Source organism: Melanerpes formicivorus, unplaced genomic scaffold (assembly GCF_026170545.1).
Source record: "Melanerpes formicivorus ecotype bairdi unplaced genomic scaffold, bMelFor1.0.p_v2 SCAF_12, whole genome shotgun sequence".
In the NCBI taxonomy this organism is placed as follows: domain Eukaryota; kingdom Metazoa; phylum Chordata; class Aves; order Piciformes; family Picidae; genus Melanerpes; species Melanerpes formicivorus.
The window spans coordinates 11,116,634-11,141,909 of NW_027142364.1; the positions used below are offsets into that span (position 1 = coordinate 11,116,634).

A 25,276-nucleotide genomic window follows, 5' to 3' on the forward strand; every position below is an offset into this window, starting at 1 on the left:
ATGTCCTTATACTTTTCCAACCAAGCAGGATCATCTTTCCTTCCATCAAATCAGCTGTTTCACTGTTTCCTTAACAAGCTGCTCAGAACTTGTCTATATTTGTTTCCCAGACCTAGGCTAAACCAGCTTTCCAGGCTCAGATCAAATCACCTAGTGGATGGCAGAGAAGGTACACCTCCACCCTTTCGGAATATAGAGATGCCTTCTTCAGACCTTGTATTTCTGGGGCACTCGCCTGTTGGTGTGGATGCCAATTATCTCTGGGAAGGTCAGCTCAAGGAGTTGCTTTTCTGACTCATCCAAGAAGTAGATACCTTTCCAATTTACAGCAACAATAAAGTGGTTCTTGGGCAAGCTGGGACCTGAAAATGCAGAAAAAACTCCTTGTCAGTGCTATACAAGTCCTTCTCTGTTGATCTGACCTGTACTACCTGACTCCAAGTATTACCTGAAAACTTAGTGACTTCAAAGAATCTTGAAAAAAGCAAAGGCCACTGAAAGCGAGCAAAATCTACAAGCTGTTCCTTCACGGTCTGACTGGAGAGATGGTCCTGTGTGTATGTGGCCTGCAGTATAAAAAGACACCCAAGATTTTCTCAGTAAAATCTGATTTGCATGACCTGTGGACAATAAAGAGCAGGCCTGACTCCCGGGGTTTCCAACAGTACTCTGTTGTCACTGGTGTCAAGGGTACCTAGAGAAAGTCAAATCAGCATCCTCCCTAAGCAACGTGCAGATGAGGCTACCCACAGGCATGTGCATTCCAAATTTCACTCAAATCCCAAGTGACTGATCTGTTCAGAGTCCATCACACTTTGGGTACTACAGAAATAATTCAGTTAATCAACTTTCAGATCAAAACCAATACTCCATCCCATACCCATCCTGACTCAGTTGTCAGATAGGAGAGAGCCTTTAAAGATTATCTGTTCAGTGTTTAAATACACATCTTTCATCCTCCCCACTAAGCCCTACATGGAAGAGTGAGTGGAAAGGTTGTCCACTCCACCAGCCCTAATTAACTATTTGGGATATACAAATGGACATGTTTTTCCTTCTTCCCCTAACTGTATATTTGTAAATGGAAATGGTGAAGGAATAGAAGCTAGTGCTTGAGAGTGGTTACCCAGCAGAGCCAATCAAACCTCTTACCTTAGCATGTGCATAGGTTATAAGGCTCACCCACTTTTCCAGGGGCTTGGACTTCAGCTGTTTCACTGGGATACAGTCATGGAGCACTTTCTGCACAAGTTCATTGTGGATGGAATCTCCAAACTTGATGTAACAATATTTTGCACCTATCTCCACCAAGTCCTCCTCCTGAAAAAATTGATTCATTAAGAGGCCTAGAAAGGTGTTACAAAGTCCAGATAGCTTCATTCAATCTTGAAGCTAGTTTAGGAATAGGGTTTTCTCCATTTCTGTCTGGATAACTCTTGACAGTCATCCAGCACAAGGAGAAAGAAACTTCATGTAATTATAGATAGCATCAAAGAAATTATTAGCAAAGATATTTTAAAAGGACCCAAATTGCTCCTTTGGCCATGCCTCCAGCTGCTACAAGAACTGGAAGTTGCAGCATTTGTACATTATTACAACTGCCAGTGTGACAGCTGGCACAATCACCTGGACAGAAATTGTACTGTGAGAAGAGAAGGATTGTTCACAGCCACTAGAAACTTCTTTCATGTTTTTGCTTTTCAATGTGGGAAATGTTAATATAGTTTTGTCAGGAGGAGGATGAATAGGGGGACCCACCTTCTCACAGCGGTACTCTCCAAACCGAATGCCGCGAATGACTTGGTGGTAAATGAGATCAGTGCTGATGGGATCCTCCTGGGAGTTGTGCCAGGGGGTGAAGATTTCCTTCCGGAAGTAGAGGCGCCAGGGAGCATTGCGTTCGTGTGTGCCCTGCTCCTTCACCAGCTGTTCACACTGAGAGATGGCATCCAGGACGTGATCTCGTCCTCCACCCAGTGACCAGACCTACAACAAAGGGATCTGCATTTACCAGCATGCCTGCTTTGGATCTGAGTGAAGGACAATAAACCCAAAGCTCCTGGGCTCCTGACAGCAGGAAGAACTCTGCAAAGGTAAGCAGACGGCTATGCAAGTTGTACTTTGGCAAATGTGTGTATTTTTATGCACAGGGATGGTATTGGGAAAAGTAAGCTGGAAGTTAAGACAAAGCAGCTCTCATCTGCAATCTTCTATTCTTCCTGTACTTTGCTTTCCCCTAGATCCCCTTAAGCACACGTGCAAGTGCTTCTGTAATCTAAACAAAAATGTAATCTCTGAGTTAATTTACTTGCTACTGAACTCTGAACACCAAGATGATATCCTGCTGTGTGTGTCTGGTTTAGAACATTACTGTGAAAACAAAGCAGAGGGAAGGAGAAACTGAAATGCCAGCACCTGAGCTAAGAGCAGCAGCCCTGGCAAGGACGTTGGCTTTCAAAGCCACATGATAGGGGCACTGTAACACAGAACAAGAAAGCAGTGTACAGGTGGGAAATATGTCTTTGAGCAGAGATTCCTAGTATGTGAGATCTGCTAGTTTCACTCTGATCCAACAGTTCTCGAGTGCTGCATGCATGACAATCAGGTGGGATCTCAGAACATGGGGGAAAATACAGAGCTGCACTGCCCATGCATGGGAGCAGAGACACTAGTCAGTTATGTGACCTGGCAAAAGAAACCTTGCAGGCCTACAGAAGGAATTGCTAAGTGGCTTGCTACATAAAGGCAGACAGAAAGGATTATCAGGTCCTGAGATTCATCTGGGATTCAGAACTGATTTGGTTTGAGCATAGGACTGGGACAGGGGTGCTTCCAAAAGTCAGAGGGAGTCCTCAATGAGGCTGGGTAGAGAGCAGCACCTCCACAGAATGAGAAGGGAGCTTTCATTCTATTTTTCAACACTTTACCTTATCAAACACAGCAATGTAGAGTGAGAAACCAAACACATCTTTCAGTTTGATTTTGTCTGCTATGAACTGACAGATCTCCTTGGCTATGGAAGCAGAGTCTGCAGGTACTGTGATGCTTTGGCCGTTCATCAGGGTGACATTAAACATAATGGGTTTCTTCTGCTTTGTTGCCTATAAGTCAGAGTTAAATGAGGGAAATTAATTATGGACAATCCTTACTTTTCTATGAAGAAGGCAATTAGATTTAAGAGCTTCACACACTACACTCTAGTCAGGAATCTTTAAGTGAATCTCTAACACTCACACAGTTTCTTCAATGCATGGTGAGTCTTGAATATAAATTTGTGGTGGGTTTGGAAGGGGTAAGGCCAAGAAGCCTCCTCCCTTCCCCCTTGTAAAGTAAAAGGGAAAAAAAAATTGAAGGGAAAAGAAAAAAAACTCGCAAGCTGAATTAGCAAAGCAGTGGAGCTATATTTACAAAGCAATGTAGGGTTTGCAGGGGAATATTTACAAATTTACAATATATACAAAGATATACAACAGAGTAACACAGAAATGAGAGTGACCCCCTCGGCAGAGAGGGGTTCCCCACCTCCGCTCTCCCCTCTCTCCCCACCTTTCCCCAGAGTGGGATAGAAAGAGAGAGAAAAGAGAGGAAAAAAAAATGTTAGAAGCAGTTCGTGTTAATTGGAAGGGAGTTAATATACAGGCCTGGTGTCTGGATTTCAAGGCCGAGGCCTTGGCAGAAAGCCCAGCACAGAGATAGCTGCAGAGCTGCTGCACCGTAGAAAGGCGGAAGCAAGACTGACAGAGAAGTGCTGGAAATGTCCAGTTCACTCCCAGTTCCGAAGGTGCTTCCTCCCACTTCACCAATGAAATAGTTTAGATTATTCCTTCCGTTTACCAACTTCCGTCCACCATATTCCCTTTCTTAAGGGGGCAACGTCAACCGGCCACAAAATTACATCGTTGGAGTAGCATTGGACTTAAATCTTCTCCTTCCTGCAGCTCAGGGGTGCTGATTATCACACAACAGTGTGGACTGATAAGACTTTTCGTGAGCCTTGATGACTTTTGAGTACAGCCTCACATCCATCAGTGGAGAGATGGTGTGCAGCAACTACTTTGGCCCAAGGAAAGTGTGTTAGGCAATAGGCTTTCTCAGATTTAGGAAGCACTTGAACCTAGGCTTTCAAATGAATGATGGGTGTATGTGGTGTGAATCTAGTTACTAGGGTGACATTAAAGAAGAGTTCCCAGGAGGGTGATACAGTCCTGTCAAACACACCACTTCTCTCCATTTTAAAAGCCTAAGCCGTGCTCAGTTCTTTTCACAAATGACAGTAAGAGCTTCCTTCAGAAGGTGGCTCCTGAGTGGATGGAGCTATCTCCCTGTGAATCGTGTGTTGGTATCTTTTGACTTAAACCCTCCACTGGACTTAGGTTAACTGTATAGGCAGAAGAGCTTTATCTAAGAAGCTGCCCAGACCAAGACAGCTGGTTTTCAATCACCTTGTGTAATTGCCTTCCATAATTTGACTTAGGAAGTCTGTTAGCACAGGTTAGTAGACACAATCCAGTATTAAAATGACACAGATCAATATAATAAAACAAAAAAGGAGTTTCTACCTGAAGTTCCAGCCAGCTTGGAGGTTCAGTCCGTGCTCCGTTGACATAGGTACGCCTCAGACGTTCAGCACAGTATGGAGCATAGCCTGTGGGCCCGTGGTGGATGAAATTCAACAGGTACTACATGCAGAGGGCATAAAAGTGAGTTAGGAAACACTAATGTTCATAAAATATTAGAAATCTTACGCAGCTAATGGACTAGAGTGATCAGTTAGCTTACAGCTCACAAGAAAGTATTAAAGGTTAGGGATGGAATTAGTATTTTGAAAGAGGGGGTTTGAGACACCAGATTTTCCCTTATTCTGTGCAGTTTGGTCAGTCTATTCACCATGTTTAACAACACAATAAATACTGGAAAGTGGAAACTTTATTCTTATTGTTAGGTTACAGCAAGGGTTGCTGCTTCCAGTTGAAGAGTCTGAAGTCCTGTGACATTCTGTATGAACAAAAGTTCTGAGTCAAGGGATAATTGCAGGTTAGGACTGATAATGGTGGTTAATTTTAGTTTTACTAAATTCTCTGACAACATCAATAGTCAAAGTCCATGATTAAGATTGGACTTTGGAAAAGAAGGATCAGATAAACTGAGGTTTTGATGTTTGTATGGCTTTGATATCTTGGAGAACGTGGTGTAGGCATGGACTTGTATTTAGATACTTCTGTTTAGTGCAAATATGGGTCAGTCACCTGGTTATTTTAATGATTAAGAATATTCCTAGCGCTAAGGTATGGTTATGTCTTTCATGAATTCTGCATGGTTCACAGCCTTTGGATGAAGACTGGTCTCAAAATATGTCTATGGCTTGTGTCTGATTTCTTCCAAGTCGTGTCCATTTAGCAGCATTTATGATGAGATTAATCATTTGAGCTAGGGTGTCAGTAAAGCAAGGCTGAAGATTCAGGTATATATATGCATTCTGTTTGCTTCTAAGATCTAGGAGGAAGGCTGATGTCAAGTTGGAGCCACAGGTTGTTGTTTGTTTGTTTCCTGTGATGAAGTATATTTATCACTTGTTTAAATTTGGAAATTAATGAATAAAAGCCCAAATCTCTGTTGGATTTTGTAGGGTGAGAACTGGTAAAATATGGGGGGTGTTTTTATATTGGCTTTCTGAGTATATTTAATCACTAGGATTGTAACTGGAGATATCTTTTGGAAAGGCAGAACTGGAGAGGTTAAAACTTGCCATATTCTTTGCAAATTACAGATCTAAAATGAGAACTGTGATCAACAACAGCATCCAGTTTGTATGGCATGTGACAAAAGAGAATTAAATGTGAGTACAGCAATCATTTATTTAAATTCCCTGGGAAGCACGTCAGATAAGAGAGTTTCTGCTAAAATAACAGCACCAGGTGCTATGGCAGGTGGTTCTTGTGGCTAGCTGTATCAAAACAGCAAAACACACAAGAAACCAGCTGCATTTTAGCTGCTGTAGGACAGGTTAGTAGTGTACCTTCACAAATGTGTCTGAAGGAGGAAAGCAACCGAGGCAAAGTGACAGAAGGATCCAGCCTCGAGCGTAGCTGCTCCTGTTGTTGTTTTCAGTGAGTTGTTTGCAAATCTGGCAATAAATCTCATCTCTGTAATAAAACATGTGAAAGCAATAGATAGTGACTCACTGTCTGAACTGTCTTTGGCTACATTTCCACTGCAAGGTTGGCATGATTGCAGCATGAAGAATTAGTTCTGAAGCTAGGTCTAACCACGTTCACTAGGAGACCACCTGTAATGTACTGAAATAACTGTGATGTTGGCTTTGGCAGGAAAAGGTTCAAGGGACAAGTAATGTCCTTTGCCACTCATTGTATGTCAAGCAGTTCATGTGCAATTTCCATGCTGGATTACCTCCTGTGATGAGCAGGGGGCCTGTGTGGGGACATCCCCATGTCCCTCCACCTGTGAAACTTGCTCTAAATTCTCTTACAGTGTGGCTTCTATCTTATGGGTCTTGTCTGTCTGCTGATATATGGACTTGGGGATAAGGATAGAGGAACACCTTGATTATTTTAATAGTTTTAGTAAACTTAGAGTGAGTTCTTGGACAGGAATGGAGGAAAGGGCACCTCAGAGTGAGCTTCTGAAAACTGCAAGTTACCTGCAGCAATGACATATGGGAAACAGACACAAAAAATCTGCATAGAAACAAAACAATCTCAAAATTTCCAGGCTCTTGGAGCACACATTTGGCAAGTAAAATGTGGGATGACACAAGGTGGATGTGGTTTTTGTTCACAGATAGGACATATGATGAAACATAGGCTGAGGGACTACATACTCTCTTAGCTCATGGCTGTTGCAATACATTGATTGAAGGCAATTTTTGCCAGCTAGGGATCTGCTTTGGGTGAGCATTTTAACTGAAGCAAAGCAGCTATGTAGAGAGGAATGCAACTGATGACTGAGGTCAAGGCAAGGCCTGTATCTGTGGACTTTGATACAGAAAAGTATTGCATAAGCTGGAATGAGCTAAAATGGAAGACAGAATCCACAGCATCAGGTCAAAACCAACAGCTTCTGTCAAATCCTCATGTCATGCTTGGCCTAAGGTCCAGCCTGTAAGCCTGTATCACCTGTAAGCAGAATTTCTTCTTCTAGTGGCTGATACACGCAGCAGGCCAGATGTTCAACAATCTCTCATGTGGGGACATGGCTTGAGGGCTCAACATTAGACAGATGGGAAATTGAGGGTATGAACAGCTCTCTCATGTACCTCGTGTACATTAAGTCCATTGCAGAAGTATAGATTGATAGATGTTTGATAGATGTTGGGTTCGCCTCGACCCATGCTTTCAGGACCAGATGTAAGCAGGCGAAGATGTTTGTTACGTTATAGGGCAGTTATATAGTCTATCAGCAGGCACATGTGTCACCTCTCAATTGGTCATTTTCTACTGGCATACATGTAATTAAGGCATACAATAGGTCAAAATAACAAAACAATATTTTAACACATCCAACCAAATTCTGCCCAGCGTCTCTCCTTCAGTTACAAGGTGTTTACATTACTCTCAAAGTATTATTTTCTAACTCAAGCAAAGGCAACTCTTCCCTGTAGTCTTCTAAAGCTATCTGAAAACAAGCCTCTTCCCACACTCCGTGTCTCTTGCTCTTCTGAGTGTTTCTTCTCCATCATACTAGGGCTGTGTTTCACCTTCAGTTGTTACTGAGTTACAGTCCTGAGCTCTGCCCCATTGCATATCTGTGAGGTATTTAGAAAGCCATGAATAATGACAGCTGACCTAAACTACAACATGAAGATACCAGTAAAGGCAGTAAGGGAGTCATTCTGTGTCCCCTCTGATAAAGGTGCATCATCCTTGGAAGAAGTGTGTGGTCTGCAGTCTCGGTTCCGTGTGACTAGCTTGGGTTTTCATTCAGGAATCCCCAGAAATAAATGAGAGACATTTGGAAAATGCCTCAGGACTGTGGAAAGGGGGTGCTGGAATTCCTTAATGTAATGGGCACCTGGTCCTAGAAAGGAGGTACAAATTTCCTACCTGATGGCAGGACGCAGAATTGCATTGCCAATAATGAAGTGCACTTTTTCTAGGTTGGACATAGGTCTCTCAGTGATTGAGCTGTCTTCTTGGAAAGCCTCTTCTCCACTTCTTAGCTGGTTTGCCACCTGAAAGAAACCACACAGAACCCTAGAGTGCTCTAGAAATCTCCCCTCTTACCAGGCAGTTCTCCCAGAAATGAGACATTCCTTCTCTATCTTTGAGGCTAAAACTCTTTGTGCTCAGTGCAGGGGCAGTTAGAAACAGGCTGTATTTTGCCCATTCCCTCTCAAGATAACTCATAAAATGCAGTGTTACACCACTATTACTGGCTAGAACTTCCTTGGGGGTTGGACTAGCTGACCTCTAGAGGTCCCTTCCTATCCTGTGTATTCTATGATTCTGTCATTCCATGATTCCTTGTACCGTCCTGTACAGCCCTAAGCACTTAGTAGTTCTCAGTCTGCTAGGGCTTTGGGCAAACCGTTCTGTAAGAACATTATACTCAGTAATAATTCTCAATAAGAAATTGTTCCCTGTGTTCAGGAGACACTCTCCAGCAGGAAGGGATAGAGCTGATCTGCCGGAGAATGAATGACGGCAGTGCACATGGGAATAGTTTCAAAGGAAAAGTGAAACAGGTATCCCATACACAGCTGCACTGGTGTGGTAGGGGAACAAGGCCACAGCAGGGAGATTGCTGTCACTAACATCTTTCAGAAGATGAAGACACAATTCCAGGCAAAAGGCTCATGGGAAGAAATTTATTTCTGCTTCTTACCTTCCCTGTCAACTTGGATGACCGTTTCAGCTTGAGGGAAGAGATCCCCTTCGAAATCTTGTTATCCTTTCTGATTTCTTTCTACAACACACATTACCAGTATAGCAAATTAGTCTAATGTACAGCCAGAATGATTTCTGAAGGATGCAAAGATGTTCAAATGGAGGTATTTTTGTTTTCTCCCCTCCTGCCAGAAGGAGCTGCGCTGTCCTTCCAGGACTGACAGGGGTCCTTGTGGACTTCTGGCATTTTGAATACAGTATCATGAAAGGGTTCCTTTGCTTTTCTCACTCTTGGTAGAACAGCATAGAAACCAAGGAAAGCAAATGAAAATACAAACATAACCTGCTCCTCTCACCATATGTGGGCTGTCATTTCTGAACTGGACCTGGCTTTTCTTTCCAAGTGTGTCATATATCTGTGTCATCACGGAGCTGCTCTTGGTGGTGGAATTCTTGGTAAACATTGCTGGCTCTGGCAGGTCCCCCATGAACCTCAGGATCATAACCCACACAACTAGAGAAGCCTGGTGGCAGAAAGCACAGACACTGCTAAGAGAACTCATGACCTCATTCCATTTCTGCCTGTTTACACAAGAGTATTTTCTTCCTTTACCCAGTTCAAGTTACTAAAATTCTCATCACCTCCCACCATTTACACCAGGAGTTTGCATTCATGTCAAACAGCATGACAGTGACAATCTCAGCACTCTCACACTAAAGGAAAAGGGTGCAGCTCTAGTGGGAATGGCAGATTTGCTCTGTGATGGCTGAACCCTCACCATTCCCTTTAGTGGCACTTTGGCTGAACTGCACTATGCACCAACCTACCTGGACAGATAAGCAGTGGAGTGAACTATTTCAGGAACCTCCTTGACCAGAACTATAAAGTCAAGTAATAGTGAGGGTTTTGTAGCATGGCATCCTCCAGTCTACAAGGCTGCCTAGAATTAAGAAAAAGTCCCCTCCTCAATCTCCCTGTGGTTCAGCTTGAGAATTGGAGGTTTGGGCCTCTCCCTTCTGTCCTAACTCATAGACCAGCAGCCCTCACAAGAGCAGACAGGTGGGTGAGCTCTGATGCCTCTTCTCTCCAGTCTCCCCAAAGGGTATCTGCAGAAGTCAAAGCAAACCTCAGAGTTTGCTTTTTAGGCAGACTGAAAGTGACCAGAGATCTTGTGCTGGGCAGAGGTATCCGTGTGAAAAGCCTGCCTGCAAAGTGCCAAACAATGCTAATGGGAGCTACTACTTTAGTGGAAGTGCTTAGGACTATCTGCTTGGCTCCAAAGTCTTTGGTTCCCAGGGCTGTGCCAGGGGTTGGGGGACCAAAAGATGAGCTGTAAAGACAGCAGGTTCAAGAACAAGGAGCAAGATACCAGGATGTTGTCCTTGTCATCATGATAGAGTAGTGGCTGCCGCAGCTGTCTCCGGATATGTGTATGTGTAGAAGACCCCTGGAAATAAGTAGCTGCGAATTTTGGGAAGGTGTACTCTTCCAAGTCGTCTGCTTCCTCTTCCAGCTCCACACTCATGGGAACCATATCCAGGTCCACCTCCTCCAGCTTGCTAGGCTTTGTTTCCAAGTCCTGTGCAGAACACAAGGAAGCAGCTTACTTTCTTTCCCTGTACTCTGACATTATTACATTATGCTCATTTTGGGTTTTGTTGGGTTTTCTCTTGATCATAGGTACTCCAGAATTTAGCTTTCCAGCTAGCCCCAAAGCCATTTTCAGCTGCTACCAACAGATCACTCAGAGCCTGTCCTTGTGAGGAGCATTCATTCTATATGGCCTTCCTATCTTGGTCTTCAGCAAGAACACTGCTGATGGATAAAAAATTGCATTAACTCATTGGTCACATCCTGCACTAACCCAGACCATTCTACTCTGCCTACTTCTCCCCACCTGATTCCATCCTCCACAGCTGGCAGGATATTTCAGATTTTGCTTCTAAGAACTTCCAGCTTGTTTCAGCTGGAAAATCATTGAGAGCACTCTCAGCAGAACATGTGGTTGGTGCCAGAGAATGGCACTATTTGATGAGGGTCTGCTGGGCTAAAGAAACAGATGTGTAATAGCTTTTGAAGACGCATAGTGTTCAAACTGCATGTGACCAACAACTGACCTCTGGAAGAAGATTCCAAAGAGAAGGTCTGGATGACTAATTTGGGTGATTCTTTCACCCTACAGAAGTTCATTAAACAGAATGGACCCCTGATGGAATTCCAACAGTCAGTGGACTTACACAAGAGGTGAACATGATCCATTACCATTCTGCAGTTCCGTACCTCAAATCCCAGAGGAGCCTGTCCTTCCTGGCCTCCGATCATAGAAGGTAAAAACCCAAAAATTTTGTCCACCATTTCTTGGTCACTGAGAACATCATGATTTGTTTGTTTATTGTCAAGAGCATGCTTCCTTTCTCTTGCTTCTGCCTCTCCTCTCTCCAGAGTAGCCAGATGTTCCTTTAAACATAGAAGGTGGTTAGGCATGACTGGAACATCATTCTGCTAGAATGAATGGGTGTGAGGATAAAACACTATTTCAGGAAAACCCCAGAAATCTTAACAGTGGAAAACCACACATTATTTAGAATTTAGAAATGTTTTGTGTCAGGAGGGGCTGTAACATCAACAAGCATGCTTGGCTAAAGAGCCAGCTCCTACTGCACACAGAAATGTGCACGTCTTTCCCTTGTCCCACTTCTAAAGCATCATTACAAGCAGGTTTATAATTACATTTGTTTGTTATTAAAATACAGCAGCTCAGCTCTTTGAGCAAGTCTGAAGGTGTGAGCCAGGACAGCTGTCTTCTCAGGCAAGCAACATAGCATTCAGTGTCGCTCCACCAACATACCTACCTTCTCTAATCTCATAGCTTCTTCCCTTGCTTTCGCTGGTCCAAGGACTTCGATGAGACGTTTCTCTTCTTCCAAGCGGATATTCATGGCTTCCAGCTTGAACTCGTTCTATGACAACAGGAACATTCTGTGATTGTTTCCACGACTGCTGAGCTGGCTCCCTTCTGCCACTTACAAGCTGTCCACACCAGGACTTTATCCCAACAGGGACTTAGTTTTAGATTTGGCATTCTAGGCAACAGGCCACAGGCAGCAATCTGCAAACTGGCTTTGTCCTGTTTGTTCAGCATTCATACAGAAGGGAAATCATGGGAAAGCCTCCCATGTGCTATAGACTGCCAAGGCAGAAAGCATGGGATTTTCTCTGGCAGTGCATACCAAGACATGATGCATCAGGACTGAGTATTGAAGGGATCCCTAAGTGACATTATCAGGCCTTACTGTAGAAACTGATCATCCCTGATACATGTGCACATCTTTTCTGCCTTCTGTCAAAAACATTTCAGCTCTGTCAGTGAAGTTTTGATCCATGATAATGAACACAAAAAGCAAGTATCAACAGACCAATCTGCTTAGAATGATGCTTTTTTCCTTGACAAATAAAATATCCCAAAAGAAATATCCACGTCCAACGCTATGCTATGGCAACACTTGTCAGTAAATCCCTATCAGAACTTAACAGAAACAGTAAGTTCATGAGGTGTCTGTGAGCATACCTCCCTCTTCATCCTCTGGTAGATTTGGCGAGCAAGCATGCCCCTTGCATATGCCTGTATAATACACACAGCCTTCTTCTGCTCTGCTATCTTCTGACGCATTAGGTAGCCACGGCACATGGCTTGAAGCCTGATGATGTGAGCCCGGGTTTCTTCATACTGCTTAGCAAGGTGCCGGCTGCGGTACAGGGCCTGCAGGCGCCCAAAACCCAGCACAGCCTGTGAGGAGGTGTGGAAAAAAGGATGAATCGGAACCATGAGACTGGGGTTAAGTTGGGATGAATAAAATAGAGAACAAAATTTAGTAACTAAATAAAGGCATTGGAAGGGGTGAATGTGATACTGCCCTTTATGCTTTATTTTTTGCCAATAACAGGCTTTTAAAACAAAATCTGTCTGTATGCCTTCCTGTGCAACCTGCCCCAGGTAATCCTGCTTTGGCAGGAGCATTGGACTCAATGATCTCTGGAGGTCACTTCCAACACCTAACATTCTGTAATTCTGTGACTATATTGATTTGTTTGGGGGACCTGATCTAAGGACTGGATCTAGAAGGTGATGATGAGAGCTTGAGATTATGACAAGGGAAGGAAGAGAAAGGAAATTAAGCCAAGTGAACAGAGAGATAAGTGTAAACAATCCCAAGGGAAGTGGCAGAAGGAGTAGGGGACAAAATGCAGGACAACAGCCTGGCTCTTCAAACAGGAATTGCACCACTTATGCAGAATAGAAAACGTTTCTGGCTGAAACTCAAGAGTTTCTCCTCCTGCCCCTTGTGAATGGGATGTATAGAACATAATAGTCCCTACACAAAACCCAGAATAAGTAAATGCCCCCAATATAGTGTAGCTTTCCTCACCAACAATCTGTAGAAAATCAGCCAATATTTTTAATAATGTGAGACTGATATAATGACTTCTTCTGCTAATTTTTTACTGATTCTCAATTTTCCTGTAACAGTTGTGGAAGACATTTTGCTCTTGGCATGGTGGCAATGCAGAAATGCTAGCCTTGGACTCCTGAGTGGAGGAAATGGGACTCACTCATATTTCATATCACTGGAGCCAGGTCTGCCAGAGGTTTGTTGGGTTACTATTTCACCCAAAAGCATAAAGGTCACAGGTTCAGCAAGCCCTGAGAGGTCCCAGAGCCCTCTGTGGGCATTATACCTTTCTCTACATCCTTCCATCTTGCATCTCCTTCCTTCAGCTGTAAATATCGTCATTTCTAGTACTCCACTCAGTGTGGCAATGCATAGTATATAAACACATACACACAAATACATACATACATACATACATATATATATACACACACAGAGAAAATAAATAGATATTTCTATTTCCATGTCTTTCTTACCATTCTGAAATCCTTCCGGCAGCAGTAGCCTCGCCAGGCTGACTGAATGGTTACAGCAGACTTCCTCTGTTTCAGAAACTGCTTCCTAAGCAGACAGACAGGTGAGGTGATAAACAATAGGTTATTTCTGCTGATTCTTAGAATAATGACAAAGAGCAAGGTGGTAGGTTTTTTACCTGTTGTGAGATGTCTACAGTCTGATCTCAGCCCTTTCTGCTGTCTAAGAACACTAGAGCCAGGAAAGCTGGCTCAGGTTTTAGTTCACCAGGGCAAACTTAAAGCTCAGCAAGGGCTGTTCCTCCTACTGATGTGTAGCCCAAGAAAAATATTATATTGCAGCAGAAAGTTTCCTATGCCATGGTTTGGGTCGGGGGATTCAAGATTATTAAGTAGAAATCATGATGTAAGGTGTTTAACAAAGACAAGCATTTACTTGACATTGACTACATTTAATTTCTGAAGATATTTCAAACTAAACCAGACAAAATGCAAGAACTGTGATCTTCAGCAAAGTGAAGGGCTAGTTAGTTTCTGTCTGATTCTTATCTCTGTCTTGTATCAAACACACATCTTCTAAATGAGAGAGTTCCTGTAGCTCTGAGAAGGCCACAGATTCCGTGAGGATTTCCTGTTTTCTAGATGCCTACTGTTTACTAGAAAGATTAAACACAAATCCTCCTCCCAGCCCTTCCTCTTCATACAAGCAGAATGTTCCACAGTAAAGATGCTGAGCCAGAACAAATCGTGCAAAATCTGCCCGGCTGGACTGTGCACTGTTACAAGATGAACACTGAATTTAGGGCCAGTGGAAGATATGGATTGATACATTTCATACTCAAAACACTGCGTTAAACTGCACCACAAAGCTTGCTGAATCAAACCAAAGCAAATTCCTTCTGTAAGATCACTGACCTGTCCTTCAATCCTCTCATCACCTTCTGGATAAGGAGAACCTTATCTGTGAGTATATTTTGGCATTGCAGCTCCAATACTGTATCGTGATGATCCTGTTAAAAGGAAGTGTGGTTATGCCAGTTGAGCACACACCCTCACAGCTTCTGAAAACTGGACATGTGGTCTGAAAGGCCCAAAACTGGCATGATGTAGTGCAAGCTGTGATTAAAATGCATGTGTGGAACTGCAGTAGAAAGAGTGCACACCACCTGAAACACCTTGCCTGGCTATAGCCACAAACAAGCAGAGGATCTGCCTACAGTAAGACTGCTCTTACCTGGGGGTATGCTACAGGCAAGGAGGTCCCCTGCTATAGTCTTCTGGTGTCCAGTTCTCTAGGTATGAGCAAAGACCAATACATTGCACTGTGCTGTTTTAAGCTGCAACACTGGAGCACAGGAACAGGATCAGCCTCTCCTACACCAGGCTGTGTCCATTAAATTACTTGGCCTTCAGGGACCAAGATCTAGCCTTAGATTGAAGAGACAGTTTATAAGAGAACCCAGTCCTTCTGTGTCACCCACTCTTTCACAAACAAGTCAAGCTATACCATGAAGCTATACCATGTCTTTTCAGGAGAAGAAACAACTATTCTTTTTACTTACTTTAAGGAAAATCTTGGTCTTTCCAGCTTGCCAGCTTCCATCCTTGCCCAGCACTGCTTCAGAGATGTGGATACAGCTCTGTCGAACATCATTCTTCAGCTGAGGTGCAGGAGCATTATCATGTTAGCACTTGGTTGTGAAACAGAGCAGCTGCACTATGTAATGGTGTGTTTATCTGCATTTCAAAGGAGGAAGAACTGAAGCAGATGAGGTCTCACAGACCTCTAGACTGAAAGTATAATGAAACCATTATACTGAAAGTATAATGGTTTGGCTCAAATGGTCAAGAAAAGAAAGAATATGACATCATGGCCATCATGCACTTCAGAGCTGAAGTGCCAGGAGGATGGCAGAGACCTTAGAAGTGTGTTATTACTGAAAAGAAACATCTGAGAGCAATGGGGATGCCACCTTGCCTGGGATATCTGTGTGGGGCAGATCAAGAACAGCTGCACCTAAAAGAACCTCTACTGTTTCAACTAAGGTCCAAATGAGTATGTGAGTGTTAGCTACGGTCACTGTGACAACAGTTCCTGTGATGACAGCCTTCTCAAATGTGCAGCAATAATCCAAGAATCTTCTACCATGGAAAAAACCAAAGCCTCATAAGGAAAAGTTAGATGAGCCTTAAAGCAAATTCTTGCTTACGCACCTGTTTTCGAAGAGACCATGGCAGGAGAACTCTGTATCTCTCAAAGAAATCTTCAAAGCTGTAGCGAATGGGGTAGCCAGCTTTCCTGATCTGAATGGTCTCCATCATCCCTGAGTATCGCAGCTGTTGGATACACAGCTCCCGGTCAAACAGCTGAAAGGGGAAGCAGACAAGGAGGGGGCTTAGCACTAAAGGCAGCTACACATACAGCATTCCTCAGAACATATCTGTTAACCTTCAACCTCAGAGTGCCCACAAAATGGCCTACCATGCTTTTTAAAACGACTTAGTTCTTTATTGCACTAAATCAGCTTGTTACAAGCGTAAACAGGTCACCCCAAAGGGTCTTCAAATTTCTGGTTATCAGCAGTGGAAAACAGTCCATTAACTTCAGTCTGGCTTTAGCAGCCATTATCAGTTCTCAAACCAAAATTTCAGATGAACAATAAATTGTGCATATCCTTTTGCAGGTGTGAGTAACTGCAGTAGCAACTTAGGTCCTTTGGGTATAGCCATGCAAAGCACGACATGTATGCTGCTGGTTTCTTGCACTGGAGGTTAAGAACAGGCTCAGTAGTCCACATTCAGTACTTTACAAATTATTAATTCACTTGACCAACACTATACAAGTTTTTAATGTAGAACTGGATCATGATCTTCCAAGTTCCACACAAGTGTCTAATGACAAACTCACTCCTCTGGTGGTTTCAAATTAAGCCACATCACCCCTCTTTCAAACACCAACAGCTCTCTTACTCTCTCAGGCTATTTCATAGTACGATCATTGTTAGACCCTAGTGGGTTTTGTCTGTTTCTTGTTAAGGGCCTGAAACTCATTTTGTCTATATCTTTACAGGAAAGGCTTTTGCAGCCCCTCTCAGAAATACACCTATGTGGTTTTTTTTGCTATCTATGATCCTTTTAAGAAATGCTTTTGTAAATCAACAAATGCTTTTGTACATCAACGATCCTACCACTCTTTTTATTGCAGTGATAGCTTGTACTCAAGCTCTTCTTGGCTGAAGCACAGATACAAAATGCTACACAGCAACCAGCAGGTTTTTCTCATTAAGAAGTTTACTGGAGGCAAGACCTGTTGTTAAAACATTACCAATGGTTTCTTGTAGTCATTTGGCTTGATACAGCGGATGAAATATGGCTGGCACTGCTCAAGGATTTTCATTAGTTTTTCCAGGGATTGCTTGAACTGTCCTCCCAGAGTGGAGAGCCGCTTGGTGGTATCCACGCCCTGGGAAGAGTAAGCATATGCTGACTTGTATAGCATTCACTGTCAGAGGGCAAATTAATAAATGTTTGTATTTTTGTACAATGTAACAGGATCACACAACTGCCACAAAAAAAAAAAGTACTTGCCTACATGGGAGCTGAAGCAGCCATCTGCATCTTACTAATTTTGATTTATTCTTGCAAAGAAACCCCACTGAGCCCTTCCACCTACTTGGGCATTAAGCTGTAGCAGTTAGGGGTGCCTGTGGTGGGAGCAATTCCCCCCTCACACACACCCACATAAGCCAGTCTGTTCCAACCAAGGCTGTGTTTAGTGTAGGACCTGGGTGTCACAGTATTATTCATGGGTGTGTGCCTGAAGGCTTGGTGAGAAATAGCCACTCCCAAAGCAATTATCACCTCCAGGCCAGACATTTTTCTGCCATCTCATAAATTAAGAATGCTAAGGATCCAGAAAAGCTCATTCCTTTGTGATTAAGTGGACAGATTCTCTAGTACTAATCCTACACTATAGCACAGTACACAGCAGAAAGGCAAAGTTTAACTGGAGGATAAGAGCTACTCCATGTATGACTGCATATAAAGTTCGTTATGTCTTGCCTCTCCTGGGTTGAATTTTGCTCCCAGCTGCAATAGTGTAATCCCTAGATGAATTGCACTTGGCTGCAGTTAGTTCCTGACTTCCCCAGCTTCTCTGACAGCACAGTGTGACCTCTCTTCACACAGATCATCACAGTGGGCCTAAGGACATACTAAATTATGGTGACATCAGTGCAGATTCCTGCTAACAAAAGGATTCCGCTGGCCTTTTACTTACAGGTATGGGGCTAATTACTGCAGCACAATACAGCAAGTTAGTTTGGTGTTGGGGGGGAGGAGGGGAAGGGGGGGGTGTAGTAGGTTGTGGAGTTTTTACTAAGTAAATAGTTTAAAGTCTAGTGGCTTCCCTCCATGGTCTTTACGGTACCTCATTCTGTTAGTTCTTATGTTTAAAGTGCCCTTTCAAGTTGCCACCTTCTGCTTTACCTACAGGGCAATGCTGCCCTCCAGTGCCCAAACACTCCTACCTTTGGAAAACTGTTCCTGGGACTATTTTACAGCAGCTCTGAGGCAATCTAGGGCTAACACGCATCTGTTTGAAGTAGCTATAATAACAATATATACATATTTAAGCTGCATAAGAATTAAAAACAATTTTCACTACCAGATCTCAGAGAGCTTTCTGCTGTACTAGTAAATCAGTGGGATGGCCACACAAATCTGAAGTCCATGCCCTCAAGATCTTACACATAATGCTATTAAAGCTGAATTTGTTGTTGAGATGGTGAAGACTTTTCTCCCCTGGTGTATCAGGAGAGCACCTCTGAGACCTCAGAATAGCAAAGATTTTTCTGGCCCTTCATTCAATATTCTTGTGTGTAGCCTGCTTCTTAGCCTCCCCAGTGGTGGCCCAACCTATTTGAAACAAATAGGAATATTTCAGCTAATTTCTGTGTGTTTTGAAGTAAGCAGTACACCACATTTGGTGTCTCCTTTCTTGAGACAGTGCCATACTTTCTAAATGTAAGGGAAGGGATATTTTTTTTCTTCAATAAAACAATCTTCTTTATTAGAGACCAAAAACATTTGAGCAATGTAGATAGACCTGATACTTAATCTGAAGGTGTTCATAAGATGTAAGAGGTGTTAAGCCAGTTCTATGTTGTTGCTTGTACCACTTCTAACATTCTTCTCCCCCAGGATTTTTACCTGTCCATGGCTAGATGTTCTGGACAGCAGAAAGCCACAATGGGAAATAGGCTGAAGAAGAAAGGACAGGATCAGAAAACAGTGCCATGAGAGGAGACAGATGAAAGGTAAGATAGCAAGCTGGCTGTTTATCCTGTACCTTGACAGAAAAACTCAAAGATCTAACCATTGAAGGCAAAAGTACTTTCATACAGTGATGATACTTGCATAGGTCAAATGCTTAGAAATTGAGGTGTGTGAAAGTTGCAGCATGGCAGAGAACTTGAGCTCTGCCCGGGCTTTTTCCAATCCACTGAGCTTTACAACCCAATTTTCACTAGGCACAGGGCAAGGCTTTCTACACCACTAGGCACAGATGATTCTGTGATAATTAGCCACCTTGAACTTTGTCACAAAGCCTCTGGGCCACGAGGGAGAGCTGGGGAGTCTCATGCAGGGCAGTGAGACTGTCTACAGGTGTCACTGGGAGCAGGAGCAGAGTATCTCTCAGTGACAGTGCAACTATTTGCTCCTTTTCACCAAGCTTGTCAGCGCTCTGTAGGAATGAAAAGGCCAGGACCTACCTGGCAACTGCCCAGTCAGACCCCTTGGTGTTACAGTTCCAGCAGACTGGTTGTGTGTGCATTATGGCAGCAGGTTAGTTGCTGACTTCTGCACAAGTGTGGGCTTTGCAGAGGGGTCTCTGGTTAGTGCCTTGAGCCTTTTGAACTAGTTTGTCTCTACTAATTTATACCTGTTCTGGTTATGTGGATGCAGTGTGGATGCCCAGGCAGACACAGAGCAAATCAGTCCAGCTGATGACAACTTGCAGGGAGGCAGCAAGACTCATGCTTCTGTGACAGCCTGCAGGCATGGCTACATAAGTGTCCAGGGATGCAGTCCTGGGAGACAGGGCTGGCATTACACATGTTTAGAGCATGAATAGCACACTGACTTTTCCAATAGACTCCTTTGCAGAAGTCAGTTGAATGAAAGGGATAAAGATTTGCAGAGACAGTGCGAAAGAAGGATTATGTCAGGAACAGACAGTGCCTTGTGGAAGGGAGGAGAAATTAATTGCTTCTGCAACCCAGTGTCAGTAAGCTAACCTTGTAGGAATAGTCAGCTCCCAGATGCCGGACGGTTCCACGTCCCAGACTATGTGGTGTGGTTTCCACCTGGAAAATCTCTCTCAGGAATTTGTTTTTGGAGGAATGAACCACTTGCATTACGTTAGCACTCAGTGTGTCCCGATTTTTCTCCAGGAAATCTGTAGGGTGGAAACAAAGTCAGCTTATCACCTTTTGCTCTAGTGCCACTCTGTCTAGCCAAAATCCACTTCATTTACAGTAACTCGAAGATTACTTTAGAGTAATCCTTCTGATCTCCTGATCTGACTTCAGATCAACATAACCCATGAGTGCCACACATCCAGGTCAGGTCATGCTTTTCTTTTCACCTTCTGTATCCAGCAGAGATAGGCTCACCTTTTGATTCATAAAAGACAACGCCAGCAAAGTGATTGATGCCAAACTTGGTGTCATGGACACTTCTAGGTGGAATGTAGACATTACTTTTGCCATGGAGAGAATTGATTTTGACTAGCATGGTGGCATCTGTGCCCTAGAAACAAATACAGGCCAAAAAAAGGAAAAAAGACAGTTAAGCCAATTCCTGCCAGCACTGGCCTGTGCTCAGTAAACAAACCAAAGTGGTGCTCAGAGATAACAAAGCTCAAATTCTGCTCCTTGCTTATGTAGGAGGAAGGTAGTGTCTTTTCTTTTACACACACCCTTCTCTCAAGCATCAGGACAGAACATATCACCAGAGCACAAGGCCTGGTATTTTAGGAATAATGTGCAGCCCAGATCAACATCAGAGCAATACTCAAACAATAGGCAAATTAAAAGATTACCTAAAAAAGCCTTCTAAAATGATCCAGACTCCTTTTCTGTCTGGAACAGCTGTGAGAGTTTCAACATCAAGTAACCAGGAAGAACACATTCCAGCAGAGAGTAAAGCATTTGTATTGTGAGGCAATTTAAAAGAAACATCTATGGGGAGAAGACATTGCCTCTCCTAATGTGTCTGAAAGCCACTATTGCACTTCTCTGTGTGTAAAAAGCCCTGTGAACTCTGTGCAATGACAGACATTAAAAGTGAAATCAGAAATTTACCTTTGGGAACTTGCTTTCTTCATCAATGAGGGAGATGATGTTCATAGGCTTGAGTGCAATGACTTCGAGAGTCTGGCGGTTATCAGTGAAGTCAATGTTATTCCAGGCAATGTTCTCTGCAAGGTATTCCTCTTGCTCCAGCTTGAAGACATGGTTCACAAAAAACTGCTGAAGGTGCTCATTGGCAATGTTAATGCAGAGCTGCTCAAAGCTGGGGGAGGATAAGATGGGAACCCATGGTCATCCTTGGCCAGTGCTGCACTGCTCTGTGGTGTTTTTTTATTCCCTGTACTCAATACATATCCAGATACACTACTGCTATACTCCATAGTGTGCATGGTCACTACCACTGCATCTTGCCAGTCATGTCAATATAAGGCAACATATCTTCTGCTATGATAAAGATAAGCAGAAATGAGCCAACTGATGATTGAGTGTTGCTGTGTAAACAAGGAAAGATCTTGTACACTAAAGGAGAACATATAACTGTGCAAATGGCTTGACTGTGTGAATGTGCACCATGTTTTGACTTGCAGTGGAACTACCACCCATGTGGATTGCAGCCTTCAGGAATAGCACAAAATAAAAGGAGAGAACCCAAACAATAGAAGATGGGCTACACCATGTTCCAAAAGTCAGTGAGGAATATTTTCTTGTTGAAATCAGGCAAGATGCATGACTTGAAATGGATTGGAAAAGACTGCAGAATGTGGGCTGATGGTTTATGAAGTGCTGATGATATGACACCATACAACTGAGAGAATTCCTGCCCCTGAAAGGCAAACAGCTTTGGGACTGAAAGCACCAGTAGAAGAGGTAGTAGTGACAATGGTATAGTAACCACATATTTTGCTGACCTGTCCTTAAGAGTAGAGAAATTAAGCAGCCTCAAAATAGGAATAGTAGAACACCAAGCAAAATGTAAACATGAGCTGAAATGGGAAACACAACATGGCCTCCTTTGTACTTTATGCAAAATGTATCCCAAGAAACTGTAAAAATCCTATGGAACAAGTCTGAAACAGAGACATGGGAGTATACTACATCCTCACATAGTAATTGCCTGCTCATAGCAGCTTTGTACCCATCTCCTCTGAGAAAATTCCTGAGGTTTTGGAATAGACATGTGCAATGGCTTCATAAAGGGAAGGATGGCAGAGGAGAAATATAAGCAAGATTGAAGAAAAATTAAATATCTGCTTTGGGAAAATTCAGTGGTGAAAATGTCACTGCTTTTCTGAGAATCAAGATGATAATGAAAGAGGATGAGTCTGTCTGGTTTTTAATTTTTTGCCTTTACACCAGCTGCTTCTCAGCTTCCCAGTGGAAATGAATCTAGAGCCTCCTACCTGTTGTTGCTGAAGTTTTCAAAACCAAAAATATCCAGCAGCCCAATGGACTGCCACCTGTCCTTAGACTTCTGAGAAGTTGGGTTGAAAATGGCTGAGTTGATCTTGTTCACTATCCACAGGAAAATCCGCCCATATATACCCTGAGAACAAAATAAAGAGTAATTGGAGCCCACAGTGACAGCCTTTAGATTTAGCTTACAGCTTGCTATCATGCTACTACAATGTTACCAAATTATGCCTGAGAACTATGAAGGACTGGAGCCCTAAGAGTGAAAGCTTGCCACATAAGGCTTCTCAGCCATAAAGACAGCTCTGGAAACATCCCTAATCTTTAAACAGGGAAGATATAAGCACCAGTACCTTCACAAAGGCATCTCTTCCATCTGCAGCTTGAACTATGTTCAGAGGCCTGGACACACTTTCACCTCGGACAATGATGGAGAGGTTTGTTAGGCTGTGCTGGAGTTCACTGGAGTCCACCTGGAGGAACAGTAATGGCAGCCTGGTCATTTCAGTGGATAAAGGAGATCCAGCACAGTCACTTTCAGGAAGTGGGCCATGACAAACTGCCTGTCCAGCATTATTCACTGACAGCTTGAGATCTTCTCCCAGCTTAGAAAGATGAATTCAACAGCATCACTTGAGTGTCCGCAGGAGGGACAAGACATGTCCGAGAGTCAGTGTGCTAAGGGAGCAAGGGCGAAGGAGCAAAGTAGTAGGAGACAATGAAAGTCCATTACCTCAAGCAGTTTGGTTGCAATTGAAAAGTGTGGCGAGTCCATCACATCAGAGCAGTCCAAGTTGTCATACACAGCCGCTACAATGAGGAAACAGTCTCAGGGTGAATAATTTCTGCTACAGTGGGGGCTGCGCTGTTATTGCAGCCATGTTTCTGTAATGCTGTAGCTCTGGTAATGTGGCAAGGCAATAAGTCCTCTTCTGAAAATCCCAGGTTTTACTAAGGAAGGTACTGATTTCACACAGGAATCCTGGGATGTATGGGGGCCTCACAACTCTGACACATCAGGCTAAAAATAGCAGCAAAACCGACAAGGTTATTACTTTTACACAGCAGATATTTGGGATCTGGGGAAGCAGTATCTGACTTCAGAAAGTGTTTCTGAAAATGTTTTTTTTTCTGTGTATCTGACTTGTGGGAAATTGAGACAATGAAGGGGAATGATGGAAATACCTCATTTTAGTAGCCCCCATTACTCAAAGAATCCATTTGGCATCAGTATATTGGGTCCTCTGTATCACAGAGTGTTTTCTAAACTGTAAGAGCTTCTGGTATACCAGTGATGGGTGTCTCCTACCGTGTTAATGTCATACCAGAAGTGCACTTATGCAGGTGGGTGTTCACCAAACCTAGCCTGTTTATCATCTGCTATTTATCACCAGACTTGGTAGGGTTAGATAATGGTTGGACTCAATGATCTTAAAGGTCTCTTCCAACCCAAATGATTCTGTGATTCTGTCATCTCCACAGCAAACATCACTCAACTGCTTTTGTGTCTAATCAGCAGATGTAATGTAAAGTGGCATTGTATTATCTGTTGTTTCACTTTGTGTAATAAAGGTCTATTTATAACCATGGAAACCTGGCAGCATGACAAAGTAATAATAATAAGATGCTTTTCAAAGAACTAAGCAGTTGAGTCACAAATTAGAATTTCATGGTGCTTATCTGCCTGCTCTTCCAACCCTGTTCACTTGTTTATACAGGGCAGAGCAGCACAGGCTAATTCAGACAGATGGAAGCAGGCAGCACCTTTAGGCCTTTACCATGAAGTCTGAGGAAAGGGCAAGCACAGACAATGCTGAGTTTACCTTCAAACTCTATGTTCCCCAGGTGCAGGATTGCAGCCAGCAGCTTGCTGATGTCCCAGTGCTCAGAATCTGAGAACATGAGGATCTTCATAGCAGAGCGGATGTGGGCATAATCCATTGCATCATTCCGGCCATCACAGGAGATGCAGTTGCCCTGCAAGACACCACACCCTCAAAGAAGGAAAATCCTCCTGGTACCTATACAAGGAAGAAAGGACCTGCAGGCTGATAAAGCTTTGCATGTAATGTGGATACCCTGAGCCACTTGCAACAAAATAAGGTAAAACCCTATTATTTAGACATTCTATATGCTCCTTCCAGTTTCTTCCCTCGTCTCTAAACTCAAGAATAACCCAGTAGCAGAGGGATAAATAATGCATTTCTCCAGGGCTTGACTAAATACTGGGGAAGATGAAATAAAAAGATGAGGGGAAAGCTCCCCAGGAGCACAGAAGATCTGGAAACTTTGACAAGGTCACCTACACTTACAAGGCTGTGCCAGTTTCTTTGGTATCCTTTCTCTGCCTTGTCAATGGACAGTTAAGAGCTCTAATCCTAAATCAAAGCAGGAAGGATTGAATCAGTACTAGAAGGCAAATCTCAAAATAATATTACATTCTAGTGGAAGGCAGATGGAAGCATACTAGGCAGCATGAGAAGAACCTTCATCAAAGCCTGCATAGGATGTTGCTCCTGATAGAAACTATTTTTGGCACTAACAGAGGTGGAAACATGCCTTTTTTTTTCTCCCTGCTAGTACCAACAGTATAGTGTGATGATTGCAAAAGTGAAATATTCCCAGATATTTCAGTTCACAGCATGTAAACATGCCAGCTTGTGCCAACAACTGACCTGAACAAAACCACAAATGTGATCTCTTTTAATCTAATCCTCCTTCTCTGTCTTATACTGCCCTTCTGCTGACCCAGGGAAATTCAGACCTGTTTACAAAATGGCCA

The 25,276-nt window shown here is 43.2% G+C and overlaps 1 protein-coding gene and 1 long non-coding RNA gene across 3 annotated transcripts in view; one reads left to right on the top strand and one right to left on the bottom strand.

Annotated features, from left to right (window-relative positions):
- The window catches only part of MYO7B (myosin VIIB), a 53,237-nt gene that overhangs the window by 17,456 nt on the left and 10,505 nt on the right, over positions 1-25,276 (bottom strand). The window contains exons 10-36 of one of the 2 annotated variants that reach the window (XM_068145284.1): positions 24,318-24,471; positions 23,228-23,304; positions 22,848-22,967; positions 22,485-22,627; positions 21,136-21,346; positions 20,446-20,581; positions 20,068-20,228; positions 18,980-19,030; positions 17,094-17,231; positions 15,983-16,135; positions 15,331-15,429; positions 14,684-14,778; positions 13,772-13,856; positions 12,413-12,631; positions 11,697-11,804; positions 11,125-11,301; positions 10,214-10,423; positions 9,200-9,367; positions 8,842-8,922; positions 8,061-8,188; positions 6,017-6,143; positions 4,560-4,679; positions 2,928-3,101; positions 1,759-1,986; positions 1,153-1,320; positions 449-566; positions 236-362 (exon numbers count right to left, since the gene is read on the bottom strand). In XM_068145284.1, the coding sequence (XP_068001385.1) occupies positions 236-362; positions 449-566; positions 1,153-1,320; positions 1,759-1,986; positions 2,928-3,101; positions 4,560-4,679; positions 6,017-6,143; positions 8,061-8,188; positions 8,842-8,922; positions 9,200-9,367; positions 10,214-10,423; positions 11,125-11,301; positions 11,697-11,804; positions 12,413-12,631; positions 13,772-13,856; positions 14,684-14,778; positions 15,331-15,429; positions 15,983-16,135; positions 17,094-17,231; positions 18,980-19,030; positions 20,068-20,228; positions 20,446-20,581; positions 21,136-21,346; positions 22,485-22,627; positions 22,848-22,967; positions 23,228-23,304; positions 24,318-24,471 (3,776 nt within the window). The remainder of the gene's footprint in view (positions 1-235; positions 363-448; positions 567-1,152; positions 1,321-1,758; positions 1,987-2,927; positions 3,102-4,559; positions 4,680-6,016; positions 6,144-8,060; positions 8,189-8,841; positions 8,923-9,199; positions 9,368-10,213; positions 10,424-11,124; positions 11,302-11,696; positions 11,805-12,412; positions 12,632-13,771; positions 13,857-14,683; positions 14,779-15,330; positions 15,430-15,982; positions 16,136-17,093; positions 17,232-18,979; positions 19,031-20,067; positions 20,229-20,445; positions 20,582-21,135; positions 21,347-22,484; positions 22,628-22,847; positions 22,968-23,227; positions 23,305-24,317; positions 24,472-25,276) is intronic. The other variant, XM_068145285.1, reaches the window with a different exon arrangement.
- On the top strand, positions 1,975-24,420 carry LOC137444517 (uncharacterized). The gene is made up of 5 exons (XR_010988178.1): positions 1,975-2,093; positions 11,027-11,171; positions 17,957-18,049; positions 18,971-19,086; positions 24,340-24,420. It is a non-coding gene; the product is annotated as an uncharacterized lncRNA (long non-coding RNA).